Below are 25398 nucleotides of genomic sequence, written 5' to 3'. Positions count from 1 at the left end.
TAGCCCATACCTCAGAGTGATGTGAAATGGGAGGAGAAGAGCTGATGACAGATTTCCGGGCAGCTGACATCAGAGCAATAGAAAACTATAACAGAAATAGTTTTCTTGTGAGAAACTCCATAGGTTAGCAGAAAGAGACTTCTGTTTCTCTACAAAGACTGATAAAGAGACTGTAGCAAGAATTGAGACTGTTTTTAACCACCAAAGTTTTAAAATTTTTTTGTCTCTATGTTGTCATGTGTACAAAAAAATAGTCAAGTAGTGAGAGATAAAAAGGTTTTCTAGAAGTTTATTCTGGTGTTCTTATTCTTGTAGTTTGTTAATAAACTGTCTTTATTCCTTTTAAGTTTTAAGCCTGTTTTGCTCTTGTTCTAATCCATATCTCACAGCAAGAAATAATTTTTTTAATTACTAGTTTAAAACTATGACATTAAGCTGAATTTTTTTTCTGTTAAAGCTATGGAGATGGACAATAGTGTTCTGAAAAAACTCCTTTAATTCATGACAGAGTATATTGGGAGGAATAGAGTGGTTCAAAGTGTGGATTTTGAGCAAAAGGTAGAGCAATTGTGATACAGTGAGGTGCTGGAACAGAGGGAGAGAAGTAATAGCTAAAGATTTGAGGCCTTGAGAAGCAAAGAAAAAACTTCTGTTTCCAGAAAAGCTCACAGAGACAGATGAAGAGAACTTTTGCCTTTGAATAACTCATCCTTAAAAATGACATCCCTAGACTCATTGACCCATACACACCTCAGAGTGATGTGAAATGGGAGGAGAAAATCTGATGGCAGGATTTCCAGGCAGCTGGCATCAGAAAAATAGAAAGCTATAACAGAAATAGTTTTCTTGTGAGAAACTCCCTAGATTAGCAGAAGAAGACTTCTGTTTATCTACAAAGACTGATAAAAAGACTATAGCAAGAATTGAGACTGTTTTAAACACCAAAATTCCAAAGTTTTTTGTCTCCATGTTGTCATGTAAACAAGAGAATGGTTGGGTAGTGGGGGATAAAAGGGTTTTCTGGAGGTTTTATTTTGGTTTTCTTATTCTTGTAATTTTGTTAATAAACTTTCTTTATTCCTTTTAAGTTTTAAGCTTGTTTTGCTCTTGTTCTAATCCATATCTCACAGCAAGAAATAAGTAAGTTTTCTAGTGATTTTTTTTAGTTACTGCTTTAAAACCACAACATTTATTTGGTGCATTGGCCAGAAAAACAAAATTAGCAAATCTAAACCACTACAAGGACTCACATTGAAATTACCTTATTAAAATTGTGGAAAAAACAACCAAATAGGTAATATATGCTTTAACTTAACTTTGTCTTGTACAGTAAAGTTCTCTTAACTAATTATTTTTTAAACCACAAATCTCTTTTGTAGATAACATTAATTGGAAAGTTTTCTCAGTAGTTGTAAATCATACCATATTTTAACCTTAGGTTTTGAAACTGATTATTGCAAAGTAACTTCTGTTAATATTCACCTTAAGCACCTTTTTTTTTGAAAAGGGGCCTTTTTAAACTTTCAAAGAATCACAATAATTTCTCTAGTAAAACTCTAAAAACTGCAACTGCATAAACTCATAATTACTTAAAACACAAAATTAACTCTAAAAGGGTATATAAAATCATTTTGAAAAACCAATAAATCATGACTTTTTAACAAACTGGGTACTATCCCGGTGCTTTTTCTTAAAGAGGGAGAGGGGGGGTGGACTGCCAGCCCTGCTGCTGCTCTCTGCTGCTGTTATCTTTCTTCACATCCCCCATATACTCTCGCAGAGAGGAAAAACAGAGAGAAAAGAAAAAAAAAAAACCCTCACAAAGTTAACTTTAACACAGTTCTTTCTCTCAGTTTCTCTCTTGTTGTTCGCTGATAGAGGGGAAAAGGGCACGATTTTACAAAAGCAGGCGATGTTACACGAAAAGCCTCTCAGGGCCAGATGGTAACAACGGTGACCATTGCAGCTTATCAACTTTTAATTACAGTCATGAATTTCAAACTAGGTACCATATAGTTCGTGATATTTTGGCTATTTCATCTCTCTTTGAAGCTATCTGAGCCACCTGTTTCTGCTCAACTGCTTCTGTAATTGTTCAGGGTGGCCTTGGAACCTTTTCTGCAGTGCCTCTGCCCCGGGGGTGCCTTTGTTCTCTGTGCACACCTCAGTGCTCCCCCATGTCCCCCTGGTTTGGGTAGAAACCAATCGAAATTTGGGTTCTTTTCTTCCAGGGTAGTAAAGATGGAACTTAAGTAAGATTGTAGTGTTAAAAGTGTCTCCAAAAGCAAAGCAAATAGTTCAGGACCTATCACATCCTGCTGTTGCTGAATGGATTCTGTTTGTTGTTTCAGCGTTTGCTGTGGAATTTCTTATTTTCTTCTTTCTGACTCTCCCTCCCTCTCTCCAAGGGCAGCATAGACAGGAATGTTTGCCCAGCAGTGGGAGGTAAAGGCGTCTGCTGCTGTGATGCAGGTAGAATTACGGGGCTCACAGCCTCAGCATATCTTGCTTTTCTGTTTTTTAAGGTATTAATTACAATCTGCCAAGTTGGACCGAGAGACAGAGTGTCCTTGCTCCTTTCCGTGATTGCCATTTCCCTCATCAGATCCCTTATATCCGTCCATTTCTTAACTGCAAAATGCATTGGGGCCCTGCTAAATGCCTATGGTTTTTAGCCTAGACAACGAGCTTTTCCAGGTCCTTTTCCCCGACTGCTTCGCTCCGTTTAACAATTATGCTAAGAAGCAGTGTTTTAGCTGCCACAGACTCCACATCCATTTTTCATGCGGCCATGGCGGGGGGAGGGTTGTGACCCCTCACTTACTCCTCCGCCTTCAGACTCCCCCAGTGACTCATCCCCCTTTATCCACAGGCCGCCTATCCGGTACCGATCTGAGGTAGCGTCCATCTGCGCTCAGATCTGCTCCACCAACCTCAGTCCAAGGCTTCGTCCCACCATGCGTGGACCCATCGAAGCCCCCCTGCCCGCAGGGTCCCTGTTCGGGCACCAGATATTGAGAGACCACTAGCTATTCACCACTCTTCACAGAAGTAAACGTGAACGCTGTTTATTTCTATCTTTAGCACACCTTTTATAGGGTTCTACAGGGTCCGCGGGCTAAGCAAGTTACTATTGGCTAATGCACACAGGTTTACATTTTTTCCCTCATACACAAGGATATTGTTTTGCTTTACTCTTTCTTCTGCAGGAAAGTTTCAAGGACTTTAGCCTTTAATATCACTACTTATTCCAAAGGCTAGTTTGTGCAAACAGGCCTTTACTAATATATAAAATATTATCAACAATATACCTTTATTTTAGTGCCAACAAGGGCTACGCGATAGAGGAGAGGGAGAGAGAGAGGGAGAAATAAAACAAAGTAAAGAGAGAGAGAAGAGGGGGGTTATAGCTATCAACAGATGAGACGGGGTCGCTGCGGTCTTTTTCCGTGGGGAGGTCTCGCCAAAATTAACTTAGCCTTATGTATTCTTCCTCAAAGTTACCTTGTTTCCAATGTGCTAATAAGTACCCCAAAGGAGAAGTACCTGGTGTGGGAGCATTGCTGCTCAAAATCCCTTTAATCTTCTCCATATTACAACTACAATACACCACAAATGCCGAACCTGTGACGCTTTTGCAGTCGTCTGACGGATGGCGCCTAGGCAATACCAGGAATTCCCTTAGCCCAACCAAGCGCAGCTTTTGCTGTGTCTTATTGGCAGGCACCCAAACCAAAGTAAAGCACCTTATCTCTTCTCCTGGGGACGCTGTGAGCAGCGGAGACGGTCGCAGCCGGATGGGCTCCCCGAGAATCCCTCAGTGCCGGCTGGAGTGTGATCGGGTCGCAAGCTCGCTCAGCAGCACTCACAAGGTCCCATCTGTGTCGCCAAAATGTTAGAGTTCAGGAACACACATAATCACAGAACGATTATATGAAGGTGCTTTATTGAAGAGCTCTGGGTGTCAGGGGTACACATACCCAAATCTGACCCAACTTGGTTTTGAGCTGAACATGTTTTTATACTCTATCATTATACAACTTACATATTAATTATTAAACTTACATTGTTCTATTGTATACATTGATTTTACCCAAGCATGGATTTCTCGTGATCTCCCCTCAAACCCCTAACATACTTTCTCATGATTCATTAAACAATAATTATATCTAATCACATCTAACAATTGGATCATTTATTATATACTAACTACACAGGTGCAGTTTCACATGATCTTGGCAAGCACAAGGCCTAACATTTCCCAGGGCCTACTTTTCCCAGGGCTTTCCAAGCCTAACTTTCTTTCTAACTCTCCAAATTTTCTATGATTTTAAAATATTTTACTATCACTGGAGGAGAAAAACCTGCTTTGGGGAGCTCAGTCCCCAGGGTCTGCAGTCATGTTCTGCAGGGGTGCCCTTTTCAAAGCTGTAAGGGATCAAAAAGCAAAGGAAATGGTGGTTCACATGTGTTTTCAAAGTTTATTCAACATAAGATCATTTCAAATTTATTCAATTTTGTTGTCTTCTGTCACCATTTTTCCCTTCTACTCTTCCTAGATAGAATTTTAAAAAATATTCCCCTAGTTAAAGATTGGAAGTGTCAAGATGAAAAATGAGGGATGGGACCACCGTGCTATTTAAGATGCTTTATTGCTTAAGTTAGCCAGGTATCAGTCTTGAGAGCGTGAGATTTGGAGAGAAGCAACAAGTGAGCCATAGCTTAAAGGTAGTCACAGGTTTCTTCTTCACATCACAATATATAACATTTTGGTCCAAGACACAGTTAACATGAAACTTGTTTCTACTTAATAATCTATCAACTTTGCCTACTTTTGCTATACTGTGACTGTCTTTCAGCCAATAAACTGGTAGGTCGCATACCCACACACACACCTCTATTATAGCTTCTAGATCCTTAGCCTACCCTAAAAGTCACATTATTACAGCTCAACCTTCTCACTATTTTACCTAATATAATTTCTTACTTACTCAAGGCACATTCTTACAATTATAGGAACACAACTTTAGCATTTTTCTACTTAATGACTGTGTACCTTTATCATTACATTAACCCAAGCTCTTTCTAAGGCTGCAGATTGAACCCTTCAACATCTGTAGAAGTTTCTGTTTTTCCATTTCCCACATGGAAGAATAGAAGACTTAGTAAAAGACTGCACAGGGTAAGAGGGACATCTTTCCTAAGAACAACTACAAACCTCCCTCAGAAGCCATCCGTGGGTGGAAATACCAGATGTCATGTGGACAGCCACATTTGAACAGCTGCTGTCCACCACTGGCTTCACAGTCCTGCAGGGCCACACACAGCAACTCACAGGTTCCATGCCCATCTCCAGCCCCAACATCTCCCCTTTGTCCCTCCCAACCAGCATGGGCAGAACTGTGCCCACCCTATGTCCAGCTAAATGCGACATCGCTGCTGCCAAGGAAAAATGGCACCCACAGTACCTAGCTGGTAGGACCAGCACAAATAGTACCAAAACCCTCTGAATTGCAGGGTCTGTGAGCTCAGGTGGTGGGGTGGAGCAGCAAGGTAAAGACCCAGGACAGCTGCTGGCAATGCCCTTTGGCCCATTCCTGGCCAAACAGCCTGGCTCCAGTTTCTTGGAAATGCATCACTTGTAGAATAAAATCCTGCCTTCATGTGCCCATCTCTTGATGCAGCTGAATTCAACATCAGCATCATGGACTCTAGTCCTGTGAAAGGCTCTGGACCAGCAAGTTTTTTTCCCAGGAGTGGTGCCAGTTCCCTTCACTGTCTGCTCTGAAGCCAAACATGGAGACCTGTGCACATGCCAGCAAGAGCCAATGCTGTGTGGGCACTGGGGCGTCCTACAAGCATATGGACAAGCAGTGTAGGGGAGGTACAGTGGCAGCATCTAGTACCACTGACTGGTTGTACCACAGGCAGGTGTGCAAGGCAAAGAGCAGGGCTGTGAAGTCAGTGGAAGGGTATCGCCCATGATCCTGTGTCCAATTGTCATGGATGTACTTGAGGAAAGCTGGGCTCAGGATCCACACTTGAGTGGAGAGTAGAGTGATCAAGTACTCTCCATGCTGGAACAGGACAGCCAGCCCAACACAGTGCAGCCATTGGTTCTCTGCTCTGAGGAGCTGGAGTCCACAGAGCAATTACCTTGTTCCTGTCAGCTTTGATGAACTGTTTAACTCTCACATATGTGCCACAAAAGCAGAGGTGAGCAGTGATTATGTAGTACACCTGTTGCTGAGGGGGGTCCATTTCTTTGCATAGGGTATCTGTTGTCTGCCAGCACCCAGCCCAGTGGCATCCCCCACCCCTTGGCCTGGCCCAGCAGCATCCCCTGGCCTGGTTGTAGGAAGGGACGCATCAAGCCCATTTGGCCCCACTGTGGGGACAGCTGACATCCCACTCATAGGGGTATGGTACTGCAGTTGCCTGAGCCCTGTGGGGACAGATCAATGCTCAACTACCTCAAAATGCAGGGCAGAAGGATACCCAGTACCCTTTGTGCCATCACTACTAGTGCCAGCTCTCCAGTGAGGCACCAGAACCCCCAGACCGCACTGTTCCATCCACAGTGTTTCCAGCACAAGAGACACTATCCCCCAAAGCTGACACGCCTTGTGAGTTCTCTGGTGGAGAAAGCACTAGTCACCCACTGTAAGTCCAGAAGTTTGAAGGTGTCCTGGTTTAGGGCAAATTTGGGAGAAAACCTCCTATGGGGCCCTCCCCAGGAAGCAAACCCACGTGGCCCCTTTCTCCCACCCCCCAACCGGTTCGAGAAGAGATTTCTCTGAGAGAAGTGGAAAAAATCTGTTTATTTAACAGGCACAGCACTACCCAGCACAAGAATGAACAATATCAAATTACAAAACCCCTCACCGCTCTGAAGAGATTACAAAATTCAGAGGGTCTCTTTCCTGTGGGTGTTCGCTCTGTTATCAGTCCCTCTGGCGCTGGAAAATGCCGCTGCCCAGGTTGGGCTCCCGGTAGTCCACGGGTGCAAGCTCCCGGTGCTCCCCCGAGTCCCCAGTCCAGAGCAGGTTCGATTCGTTTCAGAAAAAGGGAAAGAAAACAGTCCAAGAAGACCTCTCTGCTCTGGCTAGTTGGAAAGCCAAGGCAATCTGTCCCTTGTTGTCTGTCTGTGCTGTAGTCAAAACCCCGTCCAGGATGTGAGGGGAGCAAGTACAGTCCCTGATAACAGACTCAATGCTTCTTTTCCACTCATTTTTACTCTTAGATGAAATTTTAAGAATACAAAACCTATGTCTGGGCTAGGTGGATGAATGGGGATACAATTTAACATCATAATCAACCCAGGACAGAAGGGTACAAGGACATGGTGGACATCGGGCCTAAAGATCATTGCACTCTCTTGGCATATGAATGTCACTGTAGAGATGGACAATACACTTCTCCATACACAATAGTCCAATCTTTGTTGTTCACAGCTCATATTTATATGGTTTTCTAAAGGCATCTAAAGCTGTTTAATTCAAATTGATTAGTAACTTATTGCAACTCAGTTCATTGGCTAATAGTTGCTAGTGTATGTGTCTGCCAAAAACTTTCCTCTCTAACGATGTTTACATTCTTGTTTCATGGGTACATGAACATCTATCTATCACGGTTAGAGCCTCTATTTTCACAGGTGCAATTCCTTTCTCACGGGAACTTGCTAGACTAGCTGTTAGCTGCACCCAGCTGATTCATCAGGCCCAATCTATGATTTTACAAGTGTAAGAAGGCTCTTATTCCATAAGGTTTTACCTATATGCAACACATGAAGTGATGGGTTGTACTCATGCCAACATCCAGCTCAAAGCCAGGCATCTCTGCTCTGTTTGTCCTAAAGGAGAGCAGGATGGTGTGTTCCAAAACAAAGGTGCATGGCCTGCTGGTCCCAGGATCTTGGTCCCAACAGGCAGGGACAGGAGGTCTCCAGCCAGCAGCAAAGAGTGGACATGGATGACACAAGGTCTGTGTGACCCAGGATGGAGGGCTCCAGAGAGCAGGGTCAGCTAGCTACCTCCATCACAGGATTTGTACTGGCAGATTTCAACAGCATTACCAGGAGCTGGGGCATGCCAGGGTTATGGGAAGACAGGGAGAGACCAAGTCAGTTTAGGTCACTCACCTCAGCATGCAGTCATGAGCATCAATTAGAAGCCCATGGCGGGACCCTTTCAGCCACCCTGAGTTCCCCACCACTGCACAAGTCCTGCAGTGAGATGGGTCCCACACATCAGCTGTCAGGGCCCGGAGGACATTGAAGAGCTGCTGAATTATGGCCTGGAGCTAGACTCCACTTGGGGAACCCTGCAGGGTCTAGAGGAGCAAGCACAGTGACATGCAGCATTAGCACCTCCACCAGTAACCCAAAGGGACACAGAGTCCCATTTCTCCTAACAGAGACCTGGGAAAAGACAGAAAAAACAGATGGGATATTAGAGAAAGGGTGCAAAACAGTCCAGCGGGCAGGGTACAAGGTGGAGGAAAGGCTGAGCTGGGATCTCTGCATCCTTTTATCCCCAGAATATCTGTTCTTGGCCCTGTCCCACTGCAAACAGATTCAGGGAGCCTGGGAAGACCCACAAGCTCCTGCCCATTGCTTCACTTAGCAGCCACCACTGAAAAACATCTGAGGAGAGCTTGTGGTCTGCATCCATCAGCAAAGGCCCTATGACTGCCTTGTAGCAGGCATTGAACCATGCAGGGCTGTTGGTACAGGCGATGCAGTGGGCAGTAGGGGTGTGGAGGAGGAAGGGAACCCAACAGATGGGACCATTGACATCTGTGAGGGCTCGAAAACATTGCCACATGACCAACAGCAGGCACAGGGCCAGCACCTGTTGTACCACCTTTGTGTACCTCTGGAACAGCATCCCATGTGTCACCTGCAGTGATATGTTACAAAGACCATTAACAGTGACACCACAGGATGCCTTCTCACCCACCCTCTCTGCCCAGCCTCCCAGGACACCCCTTGGATGCTCATTCACCCTGAGAGAACTGGAATAGCCCAGTATCAATTTCCTTTTCTAACTGTTCAGTGACATTATTGCTGTGTTCTGCTGTTGCCACTGCCACCAGTTACTTCAGGCCAGACAGGGTTGGCTGGCAGTATGTGCTGTACAAGAAACTGTTCTCTGCCTGCAGTGTTTTTAGAGTCTGCAAACTGACCTGTAAAGCAGCAAAGCATCATCACCCTGGCCATGAGTCAAACACCAGCTTCCCCATCCAAAGTGGTGTACATTCACCTACCAAGTGCACAATGCTAGCAGTGAGCCCTCCTCCCCATGCATGAAGAGAAGCTGGGGCAGAGGAGCCCCACAGCCTCTCTGCCCTGGCTGAGTCCATGCAGGCACCATGCAGCTCCCACCCTAGTGGTCCTGAGGTTCTGCAGCTTCAAGGACACTAAATCATTGTCAGGAAGTACATTTCTGTTCTCTATGAAAAAGCTCTCACACAGCCCAGGGTCAGAGGGAAAAGGGTTTTCCATTCGTCAGGGAATTAATGACATGCTCAGTGACTTTGGACTCGGCTTCTGTGGGCCAAGGCAAGAGCAAAGATCAGAGATTCATGGGCAGCCTGCATCCCAGGGTCAGAAGAAAGCACAGCTGGTTTGTGGAGGTGTCCCCTCGGTACTAGAAAATCCCTCATGTTCTCACAGTAGCACCCTGTGCAACACCTCAGTTGCTATGTGTCAGCACTAGTTACATTTCTACATAGAAACCATTTTCTGCAGCTTCTGGAGAACAGAGCCCTAATGGACATCCCTGCTCACAATGGTGTCTGACCTACTGCACTCAGATCTGACTCCCAGAACATGTCCCAGACAGCAAAACTGCTGCCCCAGGGGTCCAGGCAACCAGCAAAGATGGGAGACTGAACAGGACAGAAGAATCTGTATGATTCCAAGTGGCTGCAGCAGGTTGTACTCTTTGTGCCTGTCCTTTCTAAAAGCCAATGAGCCGTCACCTCATATTAAAGGGGAAGCACAAACAAGCCATCACCAGTCCACTGGAAGCCCAGATGTTGGTTGTCCTAAGCAGAAAGCCGACATGAAATGCCAGCTCTTCTACCCCACAGGGTCAGGATGAATACCAGAGCCCCAACGCTTTCCCTGTTGGCAGTCACAAGTCCCTGTGTCTTATTCTTTTGTCCTCCTGCAAGCACCCACAAGCACTTGCCACATGATGGAAGCAAAGAGCATCCATCTGCTGTGCTTGTCAGGCCAGTGCCAGCAGTCCCTTGGTCTGGTTCAGACACTCATGGAGCCTCAGGGGTTTTTAAGCCACAGCTCATGGAGAGGTAGGAGCAGGCTAAGCATGGTCAGTATGGTCAGCATCAACTGCTTCAGTAAGCCCAGAAGGAGGGTATTCAACACAGGGAATATTTCATGTGGCTTGTTGCAATCACCTGTGGCTGGAATGGGCAGGGCTCTGGCCAGGCAGAATTGAGTGGCGCCATATCCGTCTCTGTGCCACATGCAGCCCCTGCTCCATGGATGGTACCTTTCCACATGCACCCACACAACACATGGCAGCTCAAGGAATTCTGCTGTCCCTGTGTCCAGAGGTGCCCCAGTCCAGAGATACTGGCCACAAACCACCATGCCACAACCATTAAGCCCCTGCATTGGGCTGCATTCAGTGCCATAGACCTGTCTGTCCTCACTCAGCCCCAAGGAAAACTGTCAGGAGATCCACAGCCTCACAACTGGGAAAGACCTTTTCCTGGTGTCATGACTGTCTGGTCCACAGCCAGTTCTCCAGGTCCCCTTACCTCCTTGGAGGAAGCTCCACTGAGCACAAATGGGCAAAGGTGATGCTTCCAAGCTCAGTAGCCTCTCCAATGCTTGTTGCAAGTGCACCAACTGCCATGGGAAGAAGTAATGTTGCATCATGCTGTAGGGGAGAACTGTGGGTGGTACAGTGAGGTCAGAGCTGTTGTCCCTTCTTCAAGAGTACCTACCACTCTGGCATTCCAGCACAGCCTCTCCATGCATCCCAGAAGCTGAACACTCCAGTCAGGTTCCAAAGGCCAAACCAGGAATTAAATGATTAAGAAGTTGCTCTGGGTGGGAAAAGCTGCCTGGAGTAGAGCTGCCCTCCTGCCCCTGTGTGTTCTGCTGGGATGGCTCACTGACACCAGCAACAGTTCTCAACAGCCTCACACATCCAGCACCTCATGAGGACTCTTGCACACCTGAATGTGATTTTGGCTCAGAGAGGACAGAGGACAGTGAAATGTGCTCAAAAATTATAAAAGCACAACCAGTGAAAAAGCAGTGCAAGCTGAACTGTGAGTAATTTTATCTGAGGGGAGGTCAACACTTTGCTTTGCAAAGTTTTGTGCAAAGAGAAAAGATCTGGAAACTCAGACTAGAATAGCACTGGAAAATAGAGAGTCTATATTTACTGGTGACAGACTCAAAGGGCCTCTGCACCACTGCTGGGAAGCCAGGCAGGGGCTGTGCTCTGAGCTGTCATGAAGCACATTTTCTAGATCACACAGAGCATGAAACATGGGTGGGAGAAATTAGGAATAGCACAGGCTCTGTGGTGCTGGCTCCACTTGTGTGCTTTCTCAAGCTCCAGTCTGCTCAATCCTCACCACAGTCATAAAGACTGTGAACCCTGCAGAGCATCAGCTGATTTTGCAAGAAGCAAAGAACAGCTTAATCCAATACAAACCAAAACTAGTTCCACTGTCCTGATACCTACACCACTAGCAACAGTGTGAAGAACAAGAATGGGAGAGTGGAGGGTTTTATGTGAAGAGAAAGTGCAGAGGTAGCATCTCCTGGGAGTTTGGGAGGGATCCAGAAGATGCCTCCTTCTGCTGGAGCAACCTTACAGAGGCAGCTGATTCTTTGCACCAGGCCCCAGGCATGTGCAGGTGCACTGTATGGGGTCCCAGTTTCCCAGGGCAGGTCTGCACAGGGAGCTGGCAGAACTGCTCACCATGATCTCCACCCAGTTCTCCATGTGCAGGTTCATTGCCACTACTACTGATGGTCATGGCCTATTATTGCACCAGGTCTTTAACTGCAGATCTTATGGAGAGAGCCAGACAATGGCAAAACAATTCATCCTTTCAACAGTTCTCTACAGTCCCCCACCACCCTCTGTTGTTGGAACATGTTCTGAAACTGAAGGGGTAGTGAAACAGTGCCTTACCACCTTTTCATATAGGGAATGTCTCATCCTCCTGACAACATTAAGGATTGTTTCTCCTGCTTTGTTAGCTGTGAGGGGAAGCAGTAGCCTTGAAGCCCATGAGCCTGTTCTGTGCTCAGTGAAGTGAAGAGCAATTTGCATTTGAGGTGTCTGGCATCAAATAAGCCTAAAAGAAGGGACAGCCCATACCCAGACCAGAAAAAGGCTCAGATCATTAAAGGATTGTGGTGGGAAGATGAAGAAGCTGATACAGAAAGAGAAGGAGAGCAAGGAGGAGTAAATCCAGATGACTCACAGAGATGGGTCATGATAGAGAGGGGGACAGAAGAGCACTGTCACTGCCAGAGCATCAAGGCTATAAAACCAGGAGGTGACATCCCTTGTCCTCTCTGTAACTGCAGAGACGTTTGGGCTGACCTGTATGTATGTCCTGATGCTTGGTGGACACCCAGACCACCTGGACACCCTGGTCCCTGTGTTTGTAAGCAGGGGTGTGAGTGCAAGGGCAAACAAGTGAAAACCATTTTATTTCAGTTAGACCTCCAGAGTGAAAGGTGTTGTAGTTTAAAGTCAGAGGGTGGAACCTGTGATGGTGTTGCTGTAACATCTCCTTGTTAAAAAATCCCTCCTTGAAGAGCTGCAGCATGAGTCTGGTTGGGGTCACATGAGCTGGGAAGGAGAAGGGAACAGCAAGAGGTCTTCACCTGAAGGGACTGCAGAGTATCCCCAGACCAGTGGTGGGACCTTCACTGTGGACTCAGGATCCTTGAAGTACCTTGAGGTATTCTTGAGGTATTCTAAGTAGTCAGTAAAGGCAGGTCAAACATAACTGTGCCCAGTGTGGCCAAGGCAGTGAGAAATTTGGCTGCCAAATCACTCTGTGACAGGGGGACACACACCTAGCTCCTGCCACCCCACTGCAGTCTCCCTGTCATCCAAGGGGCTGTCACTGCGCTGCCTAGAATGGGAAAGGGGAGCATCACAGGAAGATGCAAGGCAGAGATACTTACCATGTTGGAAATTATATAACCCTTAAAATTTGAAGTAACTTTAGTCATAAGTTTGTTCACCTCTGCCAAAAGTGAGGGAATATTTGAGGATTTTCTTCAAAAGACCCTGTTTTCTGAGGGTTTGAGTTTTGCTGAGTGAGGCTTGATGAGCCTCAGTCAACAAAGGGAAGATTCTGAGAGTTTAACATTGTCTTGGTTCTAGAAGACAGGTGTCTGCTAGGGAGAGCAGGAGCTTCTCTTGGGATGAAAGAATGTAGACCCCCTCCCTCCGAATTATTATGATTTTGAAATCAAGGGGCTTTCAGGCAGAGATCTGGGGATAGGAATAACAGTTCTTTACTAGTATAACCAGGCAAACAAACAAACAATAACTACAGCAATAACAAGAACACAGAACCAGGGACCCTGTGACAGCTTTTCTCGGCTGAGACGGGATGGAGGAGAGGTTTGTTTTCAAACAAACAAATCACCCGGTGATTTAAAAAAACTTTCTAATCTATACACCTACACTTTTAGCTTTTTTCATCTAACTGTGACATTTCTTTTCATGTATCACCATGAAAACATGCTCATGAATTTCATATTATATGAAATTCAGTGTTTTTCTAGATCTTATAACTAAGTATCAGAAACAAGGGCACACACTCTGTATTCCAGACTCCAACAGAAGGATGTCTATTTAGCACAGTTCCATTGCCTCTTAGTACTGGGTATACTTCAAGTGTCCCAGCTCCAGGTTCCCAACCACCCGACAAGAGCACGTCAGTTTTGTCCACTCCCTCGAAATCCCTGCTTGTGACCACGGTTTGCTTTACCTGTTGCCAGACGCTGATCGTAATAGATGTAGCCATCAGCAGTGCAACAGCATTCTCGGGGTTCTGCAGAGGGGTGATGGCACCAGTTCTCTCCATGAGTGTCTTTCAAATCCCTAGTCGATATACATCCCAGGGCTGTTCCGACCCTGGTTGTAGAGGCAACAACACTTGTGGCGCTACAACTTGGGGATCCTCTGTCCCACCGCTACTTCCAGGTGCGACATTGGCTTGGCACCCAGGCATTCACAATGACCGGTCTCCAAGGTCTACCCACAAACCACAGCAGCAAGTGGGCGCACCCAACAGAGGCTGGGTTGTAGGCGCGGTCTCAGAGCCCAGACAATCAGCTCTAGGAGGAGGCTGTCAAGCATGACCATGGAGACAAGGGGCATGTGCAGCTCTGGCACACAGAGTTCGAGTGGCCGTGCAGGCACAGTCGGTGTAGCTACAGGGCACTCCGCTTCTTCAGGAGCTGCACGCTGCTGCAGTGTGGCTGCAGGACTGGCTTGATCCAGCACGGATCAAAAGTGCTCACCTAACACAGCAGCATGGCATGGCTCAGCAGCATACGTGGCTCCACGGCTTGCCGTAGCTTCGCAGAGGCTATGTGTGACATCACAGTGGCTTGGCTCAGCTGCAGCACAATTAGCCGCTCCACTGGAAATGCATCCCAGCACAGGCCACCAGCACATCTCCATGCAGCTACATCGGCAGGATGTAACACAGTTGTCTCGCCCGTCCTCCCAGTTTGGCATCCACACCTCCCACTGCCCTTCCCGGTGCCCTGGCCTCGCTGCTCGCCTTGGTGTGCAGTGCCTGCGGCATCCCCTCCATCATCCTCACATCATACTTAGTCTTTAACTGCCTCAATAAGTTCAGAATGAGCCTCCAGGTCTTTATTACATTAATGGCAGTCTCATCACCTATGGAGGCTGCTTCAATTATAAATCTGCCAGCACACTTGTATGTTTTTAAGTCCAGGGCAGCTCACTCCTTCAGTCATATCCAGTCCGTGGCTCTCAGACCATGTTAGCAATGCTATCAAAGCCTGCTCGTCATATTTTATCCCCCATTTCTTTAAAAAAAGAGTTCGTACCTTGGCAGCAGGGACTTCCTGCACAGAAGCCTGTGCTCCCATATTTCCCAGTGGAGTCTTCTATTCACAAAAGGTCCGGACGAACATGGCTCTCCCCCACCACTCTTAGCAGCTCTCTACTGCTCACAGCTATAACTGTTGCTTCGCCGGGACTACCACAGCTTTCCCTGCCTCTCTCCGCAGCCCTACAGGCTTCAGGAAGCCATCCCCACTGTCATGAATAGAATCTCTCAAGAAATCCACCCCGGTTAAAATACTGTGTTTAGTTATGTACAGTTAATGTTCTTATCCCATTTGTAAACCTTGTACCCCTCGTTTACTCAGATGGTTATTAGTAATGTTAATTACTTACCAGTTTCTGAAGTGTTTTAAAGGTTCTGTAATAAATGTAGTTATGAATAAAAATTCGTAAAGACCTAAATAAATATATCTGTAGTTATAATAACATGAGAAAATATAAAATATAGTGTGGCCAAGGATTCCTCCCTAGGTCCAGCCACAAACATCCATTCTAGAGATAACAATTCTAGCCGGCACCTGGATAACGATCCTAGCCGGCGCCCATCAACCTAAAAGAATAAGCAGGACACGAACCATCAGGCTGGACAAAGAAACAAGCCCAGACAAGATACTCATCACCAGACCTGAACACCCCACCTTGCAGGCTACAGTTGGGGAGCAATCAAACTAGACAAAGAAAGAAGCCCAGCCGAGATATTCATCGGCTCCAACACCGGAGCCAACCACTCCGTCCTGATGGCCCAAACCAGGATGAAATCAAGGAACACCCAGGACCTTTTTACATATGAGGAGACTCTGCCCCACTGTCTATTGATTCAGTTCGCTGGTTCCAGGAAATCCATTCAACCAACCATCAAGACACTTTGTTGAACAGTGACTGCTCGGAGTTTTGGCCTCAGGGCACAAAACCCCTATAAAAACCCCGGACTGCAGCACATACAGTGTGGATTTGGGAACACCTATACCTTTGGGTATAGATCCCTGTCCACCCAGCACTGCGCTGATCTATTTATTGTGGTTTTTCTCTTTCGTTGCAGGTGCTTAAATTGTTTTATAATAAATTGCTTTTTATTGACCTTATTTTGCCATTGCATTTATAACAGTTCTTAAGAGACAGCCCTGTACCCTTTCCCTTACTTCCCTGCTACTATGTAACTACGCTGCTCCCATGGGGGCTGAGTCAGACTAACAAAAGCAACCCATTAGAAAGGTATGCCACAGAACGAGACTACTCCCATGGACTAGAACAAAGCAGCTCCCGTAGAAGCTGTGCCACACTAGAACAAAGAAACTCCCAGGAAGCTGTGCAACCAAGTAATATGCAAACTAAGGCATGCAGGACACCAAAACAACGAGCTAACAGGAATAAAATAACAAGGAAACACATTCTATCAAGCTATGATAAAAGATCATCTCCCTGCATCACCTAAGCCTGCTTAGAAACCATCTTCCTGCATCACCATGACCTCAAGAGGACTTGAAAGGACTGACCCCCTAGACAACGAGCCAGAACAACAGGCCTCCTGGCTACTCTCATGAGGACTGAAGCCCCAGCTCTGCAGTGTGTGCTGCAAAGCTGAATTGTGCCTCCTCCTTAGAGCTGCCAGTGTGGGAATGGTCGTGGTGCAAGCAACCCCTCGGGCCCCCCACCCTAAGAGCTGAATCCTAATAAAGGCATAAGACAGAAGTCTTGTCTCCTGGCCAATTTCTTTAACCCACTACCCTCTGTCTTCCCACAGTATCCATGTCAGCATGTTGTGTCACATTGGTGGTCACCACTTGTCACTGATGTTGGAGACAGGCATGCAACAGAACACACCGAGGTTCATGTGACAGCAGCCAACTTTAGTAAGTGCTATTCTCCTTATATAGTTTTGAAGGTCTGCACAGTGAGTCCTGACTGGCTGAACCAGTTGCCATCTGGCCAACGGGCCAATAACTGCCTGTGTTCCCAACAGCTTTACCTGCTCCCCAACGGTCCATACTGGTCGAGTTAGGTAATTAAGGTAGTTATATTATTAAGGTAGTTATAGAATTAGTTATATTTCAGTTATAAAATTGGGATTATTATAACAGTGAGGCCTTCAGGCCAGCTGTTACCCATCACACTGTATTGCACAAAGAAACAGGTTGTTCCCCAGCTCCAAAAAGCAGCTAAAAAACACAAGCATCAGAGAGAGAGACAGCTTTTATTCATGAGGAAAACAAAGCTCACTTCTGCAGGTCTCTGTCTCTTTAGGCTGTCTCTGCACCAGCAGGATTTCATTAAATTTTCTGATGCTATTTTGATTCCTGCCACAATCACCCCTGTCTTTGAGTCCTCTGCTGGAGAGCATTTATCCACTGATGATCTTCTCACTGATGTATCCAGGCATGGTGTAAACCAAAAGAACCAGGAAGATGGTCACAACAGTGACAACAAACAGCATAATTATGTATTTTTTGTACCGTTTCCAGATAAAAAAAACAAAGGTCTTCATAGGATTCACAAACCAGTTGAAAGTGGTTTTGGGCCGACTAGAACAGGAAAAGAAGAACAGATAAGCACAGGCTCAATCCACAGAGCATCACATTGGCCCTTCTGTTTTGGTGCTTTGCTACCCTCATGAATCACCAGCTTTTCCTGCTGCTTCCAGGCGGGATCAGCCCAGGGGTTACAGTAAATGCACTGCCTGTGGAAACACTAGAGACAACAGAAAGGGACTCTTGGAATAGTGCCCCAATGTCCCCAGAGCTGTCCTTCACCCTTGTACACAAGGGATCCCTTCACACCTGACAATTGTACAAGCAATGTTATGGCACAGCTGCCTTGAGTTTCTTCCTGAGATCAACCCAGGTGCTGCAGTCTCAAGTCCTGTGGGCCCACTTGAGCTCTGGGAAACCCTGGCAGTCTTGGTCCTGCAGAGCCCACTGCCCAGGGCCTTAGCAATTGCTCTTGGCTTCCTGGCAAGCCAATACTCCCATTTTCCACACGAACAGGTGCTGAGAACACAGCACTGTCTGTCCATCCTAGAGGTGATAATACAGATACTCACCTGGGCTTTTCCAGGGGTTCAGGCCCTTTTCGGCCTAAGCCAACAGGACTTTTGTCAGCCTCTTCCACAGTCAGCAGTTGGAACTCCGCTTCCACCTTACCCTGGAGAGACAATATGTACGAGCCACTGTTGAATGTGTTGCTTCACAGACCAGCCCACTGACCACACATCCTGCCACAATTTGGTATTTTTGTCCCAGCTCCACTTACAGATGTCTCAGTGCTTTTTCTCCATTGCCTATAGAGCCTTCCTTCACAGATAGTGGAAACTGTGGCCTGGTAAGAAACTATTTTGCAGACAAAGAACTATATCTTAATGAACCCCCCAACCACCCAATTTGTCTGTACCCTCCCACAGTGGTACTGAGCAAAATTCACCCTTGGGGACGCACAGTGGTCCAGTAGCAGGGGTATCAGAAGCGAGTCTGTCCCTGATCAGTTGGCATCTGCCTGCCTTGGGCAGAGACCCCAGGACAGGCTTCTGCTGCTGTCCTGACTGGCTGATGTGGAGCCATATTCCTCTTGCTTTGAAGTAGGAGTGAGCAAGGAGAACATCATCTGGGGTATTTCAGGGGGACACTAAATTCCTAAACAACAACAGCTCCCCTCATGGTGCACTGCTCTATGGGAAGCTCAGAGGAATACATGAAGTCAGACAACCCTCCATGCCACAGCAACTAGTTCTTCAGGGTAGACAAAGTGCTGGATCAGCAGTAGATGGAAGAAGTCTTTAGGATCCTGCAAAAGCTGGGTCACTGCTGCCTTTGCAGATTGTGTGCGTGTAGGACCGGCTGCCATATCAAGGCAGAGGCAAAACACTGTCTGTGCTCACCAGTGCCAGCCTTACCGTCAGGAAGTACTTGTTCCCACTGGGGTCTGTGAATTCCATGTCCTCTGGTTTGACTGAGTTGCTCCACTTATTTTTCTTTTTCTTCCAGTACTCCCTTTCCTCTCTCTTGTCATCTTCTTGATGTCTGAGTTTGATGAAGGGCCACCAGCCCCTCATGCGCTTATTTCGGAAGATGGAGAATCGAGGCGTTGCATTCTCCTTGGCCATTTTGATGGTGCAATGCTGAGAGCTCTTGGCTGCCCACACCATGTCATGCAGCTTCAGCTCGATGGAGCCTGCAGGCACAGGGAAGATGAAATCACATGATAAAACGCTGAGGTCTGCCTATACGACATTTGGCTGTCTCTGCCACACTCCCAACTGCCATGAGTAGGTCTCAGCTGCTGTAATGATCTAGCAGAATCCTGCACATTTACAGATGGACAACCTGAAATTCTGCATAAGAAAGGACTAGCTCAGGAGTTAGAGACTAAGAGGCAGAAGCCCCAGGTCTCCTTTTTGATAAGAGCTGTTTGGTGAGTTCATATGGTGAGTTATTTTCAGCCCTTTATCATGTCCCATCCTGCTCTCCTCACATGCCCAAGTTCATCTTCTTCTCTAATTCCTGGAAATGTCAATTAAAATTATAAAATGATAATGTTTTTAAATTATAAATTCTTTAAAGGTTTCAAGTTTGTCTTACATCTGCAAAAGCCTCAGTTCACCTCCCTGTTTGGCCTGTTTGGCCTTGTGCCTTGGTTCTGCTTGGAATGAGCTTCTGTCCCACTTTGGCAGTGAGCCCTTGCAACAAAACAATCTTACCACATCCTGGTCTGTACTGGAAAAAGCAGACAGGGGATGTGAGCATTCTTTGCTCAGTTCCAAGTGAGACTGCATCTGGATACAGTGCCCCGTTTTGGACTCCCCAATACAATAAAGATGTCAACTAAGTAGTGTTTAGTGGCTGAGATATTCAAGTCTATAGTAGGTGTCACAGCAAGAGGGGTGAGAAACACATATGTGTTCAGCCCACAGAAAAGATGCCAAGAGGGAGATCTTACTGCATCCCTCACGAAGCTACAGATTAGATGGAGCTTGACTCTTCTCAGAAATGGATAACAAAAGCACATAAATCAACTGACAAAAAGTTCTGCAAGTAAAAATACCTGAGAACTGTGAAAAAGGTGCATCCAGGAAAAAGGTCCCAGAAGGGTGCTAGGAATCCATCCCTGGAAATAATCAAAACCCACCCAGAAAATGTCTTGAGCAACCTGACCTACAGTTCATCCAGCCCTGCTTGGGGCTGGAGATTGCAATTAACCCTGAAAAAGCCCCTTATTATCAAGAAGTTCCTGAGATACATGCCAGAAATCATTGGAATTGTTAATGCTTTCTTCAGTGCCTCAGTTCTTCATGGCTGAACCACTAGAAGTGCCTCATGCAGTAAAGCCACTTAAATACACTATGAAAAGTTTAAGTTTAAACATGCCCAGGAGATAGTAGGGGAAAGGGGCTGCTTTTTAATAGGGAGGTTATATTTGAAGAAGGGAGGAACAACTGAATAGAGTGCTATAAGCTTGGGGATGATAGCAGAAATGGGAGAGAATCAGCAGTACTTGTGTTGATAATGTGCTAGCATAATGAGTGGGGAATCACTGCTAGCTCTGTTTTGGCACCAGGCCTTGCTGCATGCCCAGCTTAGTAGGTCTGATTAACAGGAAGTACCAGAGCATCCAGGGAGCTCTGAGCCCCCAGCAATGGGATGCTGCAACACAAGTGCCAATAGTCTCACAAAGGTTGTCAATAGTCTGACACAGGTTGTCCCTGTGTCCACAACGTAAGGTCCTGGGAAAAATGCTCTTAGGCCCAGACTTTGAGATCTGCATATCTAAGTAAGAGCATAGACAACAAGCTAGTTTATTGGAAAGGTTGTGAGGGAAGCAGAACCCGGAAGTCCTATGGTGTGACAGGCCCTGAAAAAATACACCAAGGCCCTGGAACAAGCATGCAAGCACAGGTCTGTGTAGGGGAGGCGCCCATCTTCACACTCTGTCTATAGGTCAGGTGTGAAAAACCAGCCCAGGTGACAGCTGAGCTGAAGAGTTTGATCTGATGGTCCTAGTGCCCCCTCTCAGAGAGTTGAACCCCAGGGAAATGCTGTAATGCTCCAGCAAGGCAAGGGACAGGTCACCCCACTTCCAGCAGATAACACCATACCTAGAAAGTCATTAGCTGAAATCCTGTCATAATCCCAGACCTGGAGGACCAGAACAGCTGGTTCCCGAAACTCTGATTCCTCCATGGAGAAGACAAAGTCCTTTTTCTTGTAGGTGATCTCCTTCTCAGTCGGGAGATAATTGAAGCGGAAGATGAACCTCCAGTTGAAATTGCCTTCCCCAGTCAAGGAGTTAAAGTGAACATCTGTCTCCTGCTTGTCATGGTCAAGACCTTTTATCCAGCTGCAGAAGAAACTCAGTTACCCTCTACCCTTGTCAGTCAGCTTCAAAGGCAGAGCAGAAGGATGGAAGCACTGAACCCCATGGGGTAGCACAAAAGGGTCAAACCAGTGCGACACCTGGACAATCTCTGGGGCTACAGCAGCCCAAGCAGAGGACTGGAGTGGGCACCTCACACTGAGGCAATGAGGAACAGAGGTTTAGAGGAGGCAAGTGAGTGTGTGGGCCAGGGCAGGGAGCAGGGCAGCCAGGCTCTGGCCTCCCACTCATTCCCACCAGACCTTTTCACATAGATGTCGCTTGAAGGCTCTCCTGTTACTGGGTTGACATCATCAAGGATCACATCATCCGTGTTCCAGATAATCACACGGAGCTCATAGCTGTGGGAAGGACACAGAGGTGAGACACATGCCTTTGTTTCTGGTGCCTGGGAGTGCAGATCAAGCCCTGAGTACAATGCCAGAACAGCAGGACTTGAACCTTCCCAGAAGTGTGGTTCCACCTGCCCCTCCCACCAAGCACAGCCCAGCAGTCAGGACATAAAACCCTTTCTGGACGCTACAGCCTTAGAAAAAACACCCACAGTCAGTACAGGTAGCTTTTGCAAACCAAATCCCTGGTGCATGGGAAACCCACCCAGCTCTACTAAGCCATAGGAGCACAGAAAAGCTTAGGCAGGAAGGGATCTCCACAGTCTCTGCTCCAAGCTCTTGCTCTAGCTTCATAGTACATCAATTACTCATGGCCTTGTCTGCATTAGTTTTTAATATCACCAAGTATAGATGTACAAAACACTCACTCGTGGTGAGAGACTTCTCCAGGGTCAAACTGTTCAGATACAACCAACTTACTTTATGGGTAGAGAGAGGCAGACATGTATCTGCTGCCAGCCATGGCATACACATGGTCAAGGAGGGAAGAGAGACAGTGTGGAGCAGAAACAAAGACAGTTTAAGAGCCAGGGGAGAGAGCTTAAAGAGCAAAGTGTGGAGGCCGGGGAGCTGGTCAGTTTAGAGACCCTGGCTCTCCCCTGGAGAGCTTCTCCCTAGGCAAGACACTTTTATGTCATGCAGAGAAAAAGTGTCACTCCCAGAGGCCCTAGAGTTGAACATGTTAATTTGTTGCACCCCATTGATTTCCCTCCTTATCAATCCACCCCAATACATGTATCCAAGTTTCCCCCTCCCCGTCCTTCCCTATAAATACCCCAGTTTTTTCCCCTGTTCGAGGAGCTGCTGTCACTGGCTCCCTTCACTGAGGGCCCTGTTATAATAAAGGCTGTTTCTCAGTGGAATACCATACAGCGCTCTAGTCTCTCTCTCCGCGTCGCCTGCACGCTGCCGCTGAGCTGAGATCACTCGCCGGGCAGAGGACGTGCCTGTGCCCCTGGGCAGTCCTTTTCAGGACAGCTTCTTCAGGGTAGTCGCGGCACCCCTGCCATCAACACCACCGCAGCACGGAGAAAAAGAGTAAGAGAGGAAGAGTGGGGAGAACAAGAGTAAGAGAGCTTAAGAGAGAGGGGGCAACAAGAGAGACAAGCTTAAAGAGAGAGAAGTTCTTGCTACATTATATCTTTTTCTATAGTGAATGTTCTAATTTCCAGTAACCCATCACTACAAGACATGCCCACTAAAGAATTTACATATAGCCTATAAGAACTACTACATTACCATACAGTGTTACATTTTAAACTCTAAAAGCTTTACAAATTCTTCTCTTGCTGCTTGACCTTGGGATTCTCTATCTGCAGAAGGAAGGACATTGTTTCACCATCAGGGATTCTCCTTTAAGCTGGCTAAGCTATTGTTCTTTGGTTATACAGTAACTAGTGCTCAGTATCCCATGACTCAAAGCTAGCTCTCATTTCTATTTCAATTCTAGGCTTCATATTTTCAGAATCTTTTGCTAAACAATCATATTCATAAGGTTTCCCTGTTTCATCCTCCCCAACAACCAAGGATGGACATCCCAGTACGTCTGAGTCAATCTGTCCCTATTCCAGGGTAGCTTCACTCTCACTGGGAAAATGTTTTCCCTACATTCATTCCCTATTATCCCTCATTGAAGTTTCCCTTACTGCAATTTGTGCAATCTCTTGTCCTTTCAGGTGCAGGTCTGAGAATAATTTAGACTCTCCATCTCAAAAGTACCATTAGATCCTTGTAAATAGCAGATTTCCTCCTTAAACTGCACTGCTCCAGGCTCCCAAGGACATCTGTTCACTAGCCAGAACAGAGTTAGATGACTAGCCCTGGCCTGGGTTTCTGTTACCTTTATGTCCAGCCATAGAGACATTAACCTGGCCTTCTTCAAACCTTTCTGCAGCTGAAACTCCTATGGCCCACGATCAGAGAACATCCCTGTGGTCAGAGCTGGAGCAAAGAAGGCTACATGCCACACTACCACTGACCCTCAGCCTGTGCCATGGGCACATCCCACGAGCCATGGCAAGGGACATTGACCCTTCCTGCAGTCCACCAGCCCCAGGCCTACTCCCACAGGTGCTACCTGACAGGCAGTCGTGGCTTGATGTTGATGGGTGGTGGTGCAGGGACATCATTTGGAAACATGTCAATCCACATGTGCAAGGAGCCCTGAGGAGAGAAGACAGCAAAGACACTTCAAAAGACAGACCACCCTCCAGCTCTTCAAGGGTCACTGGCTTGGTCTTGCAAAGAAAGTTCTCATCAGAAAGTCCCTGTCTGGTTCTCTCAATTCCCAGCACTTAAGAGTGACATGAGATTGGATTTTACACAGGGAAAAAAATTAAGGCTATGAAAGATTGCTTATTTCTGCTCCCAAGAAAAACCACTTCACCTACAATGAATCCATTTCAAACAGAGGTAAACAAGTCCCTCTGTCTTAATAAGAAGCATATGGTGATACAATCCTTGAGCAAAACCAACAAAACTAAGAAGTGATGGGTCTGACACTGCTCTCCCCACGTGCATTTCCAATGCCAAACAAAGCCAGCATGACTGCAGAACTCTGCTTTGTTCAAACCCCCAGTGCCCAAGGGAACAGGAGATTTCAGTGCAAGACATTAAAACGGTGAGTTCAGGTGACTGCATTGCACAAAACTAAGAATGGGTGTTCCTTCTCCAGCCAGGGAGAAGACAGGGGTGTGGAACAAGGTTCTTGCAAAACAGCAGTGATAAGGGACAATGCAGAGGAGGCAGGTGTAGGCAAGGATACCATCACCCATAGGGGTGCATGGTGGTAGGGCTCAAAAGCAGAGCAGGTCTATTGCCACCCTCACAGCATTGTCATCAGAGCAGTGCTAAATGGCCTGGGGAGACAGGAAGGACTCTGGGTCACCAGCACTGCAAACACAACATCAATGGACAAAAGTTCCTTGAGGAAAGGGTGTTCAGAAGCATCATGAGAGGTCAGAGGGTAGATGCGAGCAAAGGACAACCCCAGCCAATGTCCTTACTTCATAGCTGGGCCAGCCATCCACAGACATAACTCCAGTCACAACCCAGGAAAGGGACAATGTGTAAGATTCACAGGAAACCAGAGAGGGGGCTGGAAACCAGGTGTCCAGAAGGTCTTTCCCTGAAACAATGTTGAGGTTTGGCACAGAAACACATCTCACCTGCACTAGCCCAGGGTTCTCTGGGTTGTACAAAGACCGGATTTCCACGTGCTCTGGTACTAGCTTGTATCCATATCCTGGCATCTCTTCCCAGTGCTTCAGGACATACAAAGCCTTACGTTCAACATCCACCAGCAAGTTCTCATCTGCCACTCCTCTCTTGTTCCTCACAGAGACCTCTGCAGCAGGACACAGCGAGGGAGAAGTTGAAGGCTTCTGGCCAGCAAGAGTCATGTCAGGATATCAGTCACTAGCACAAGTAACAGGAGATGATGGACTGGGCAAACAAGCACCTCTTCAGAAAAACAAATGGCAAGAGGCAGGAGGGCAAAGATGAGGGGAGTGAGTTCA

At 46.7% G+C, this 25398-nt stretch overlaps 2 protein-coding genes across 2 annotated transcripts in view; both read right to left on the bottom strand.

The window, feature by feature from the left end:
- Window positions 1–5635: 5635 nt before the first annotated feature.
- Window positions 5636–14109, bottom strand: LOC131584842 (CMP-N-acetylneuraminate-beta-galactosamide-alpha-2,3-sialyltransferase 1-like). Its single transcript, XM_058850348.1, is given in 10 exon segments — window positions 5636–5737; window positions 5739–5804; window positions 5910–6034; window positions 6150–6201; window positions 6623–6688; window positions 6886–6889; window positions 7787–7852; window positions 8141–8331; window positions 8616–8900; window positions 14014–14109. Coding segments are annotated over 10 exon segments (1053 nt in total).
- A 3174-nt stretch (window positions 14110–17283) lies between these two features.
- LOC131584841 (fer-1-like protein 4) overlaps window positions 17284–25398 on the bottom strand; it is a 41358-nt gene continuing 33243 nt past the window's right edge. The window contains exons 38-44 of the mRNA XM_058850347.1: window positions 25048–25226; window positions 23958–24043; window positions 21731–21829; window positions 21211–21452; window positions 19012–19289; window positions 18166–18266; window positions 17284–17647 (exon numbers count right to left, since the gene is read on the bottom strand). Coding sequence (XP_058706330.1) covers window positions 17467–17647; window positions 18166–18266; window positions 19012–19289; window positions 21211–21452; window positions 21731–21829; window positions 23958–24043; window positions 25048–25226 — 1166 coding nt within the window. The 3' untranslated portion in view covers window positions 17284–17466. The remainder of the gene's footprint in view (window positions 17648–18165; window positions 18267–19011; window positions 19290–21210; window positions 21453–21730; window positions 21830–23957; window positions 24044–25047; window positions 25227–25398) is intronic.

This window comes from Poecile atricapillus, chromosome 15 (assembly GCF_030490865.1).
Source record: "Poecile atricapillus isolate bPoeAtr1 chromosome 15, bPoeAtr1.hap1, whole genome shotgun sequence".
Classification (NCBI taxonomy): Eukaryota; Metazoa; Chordata; class Aves; order Passeriformes; family Paridae; genus Poecile; species Poecile atricapillus.
This window is presented reverse-complemented; position numbering and strand designations above follow the sequence as displayed.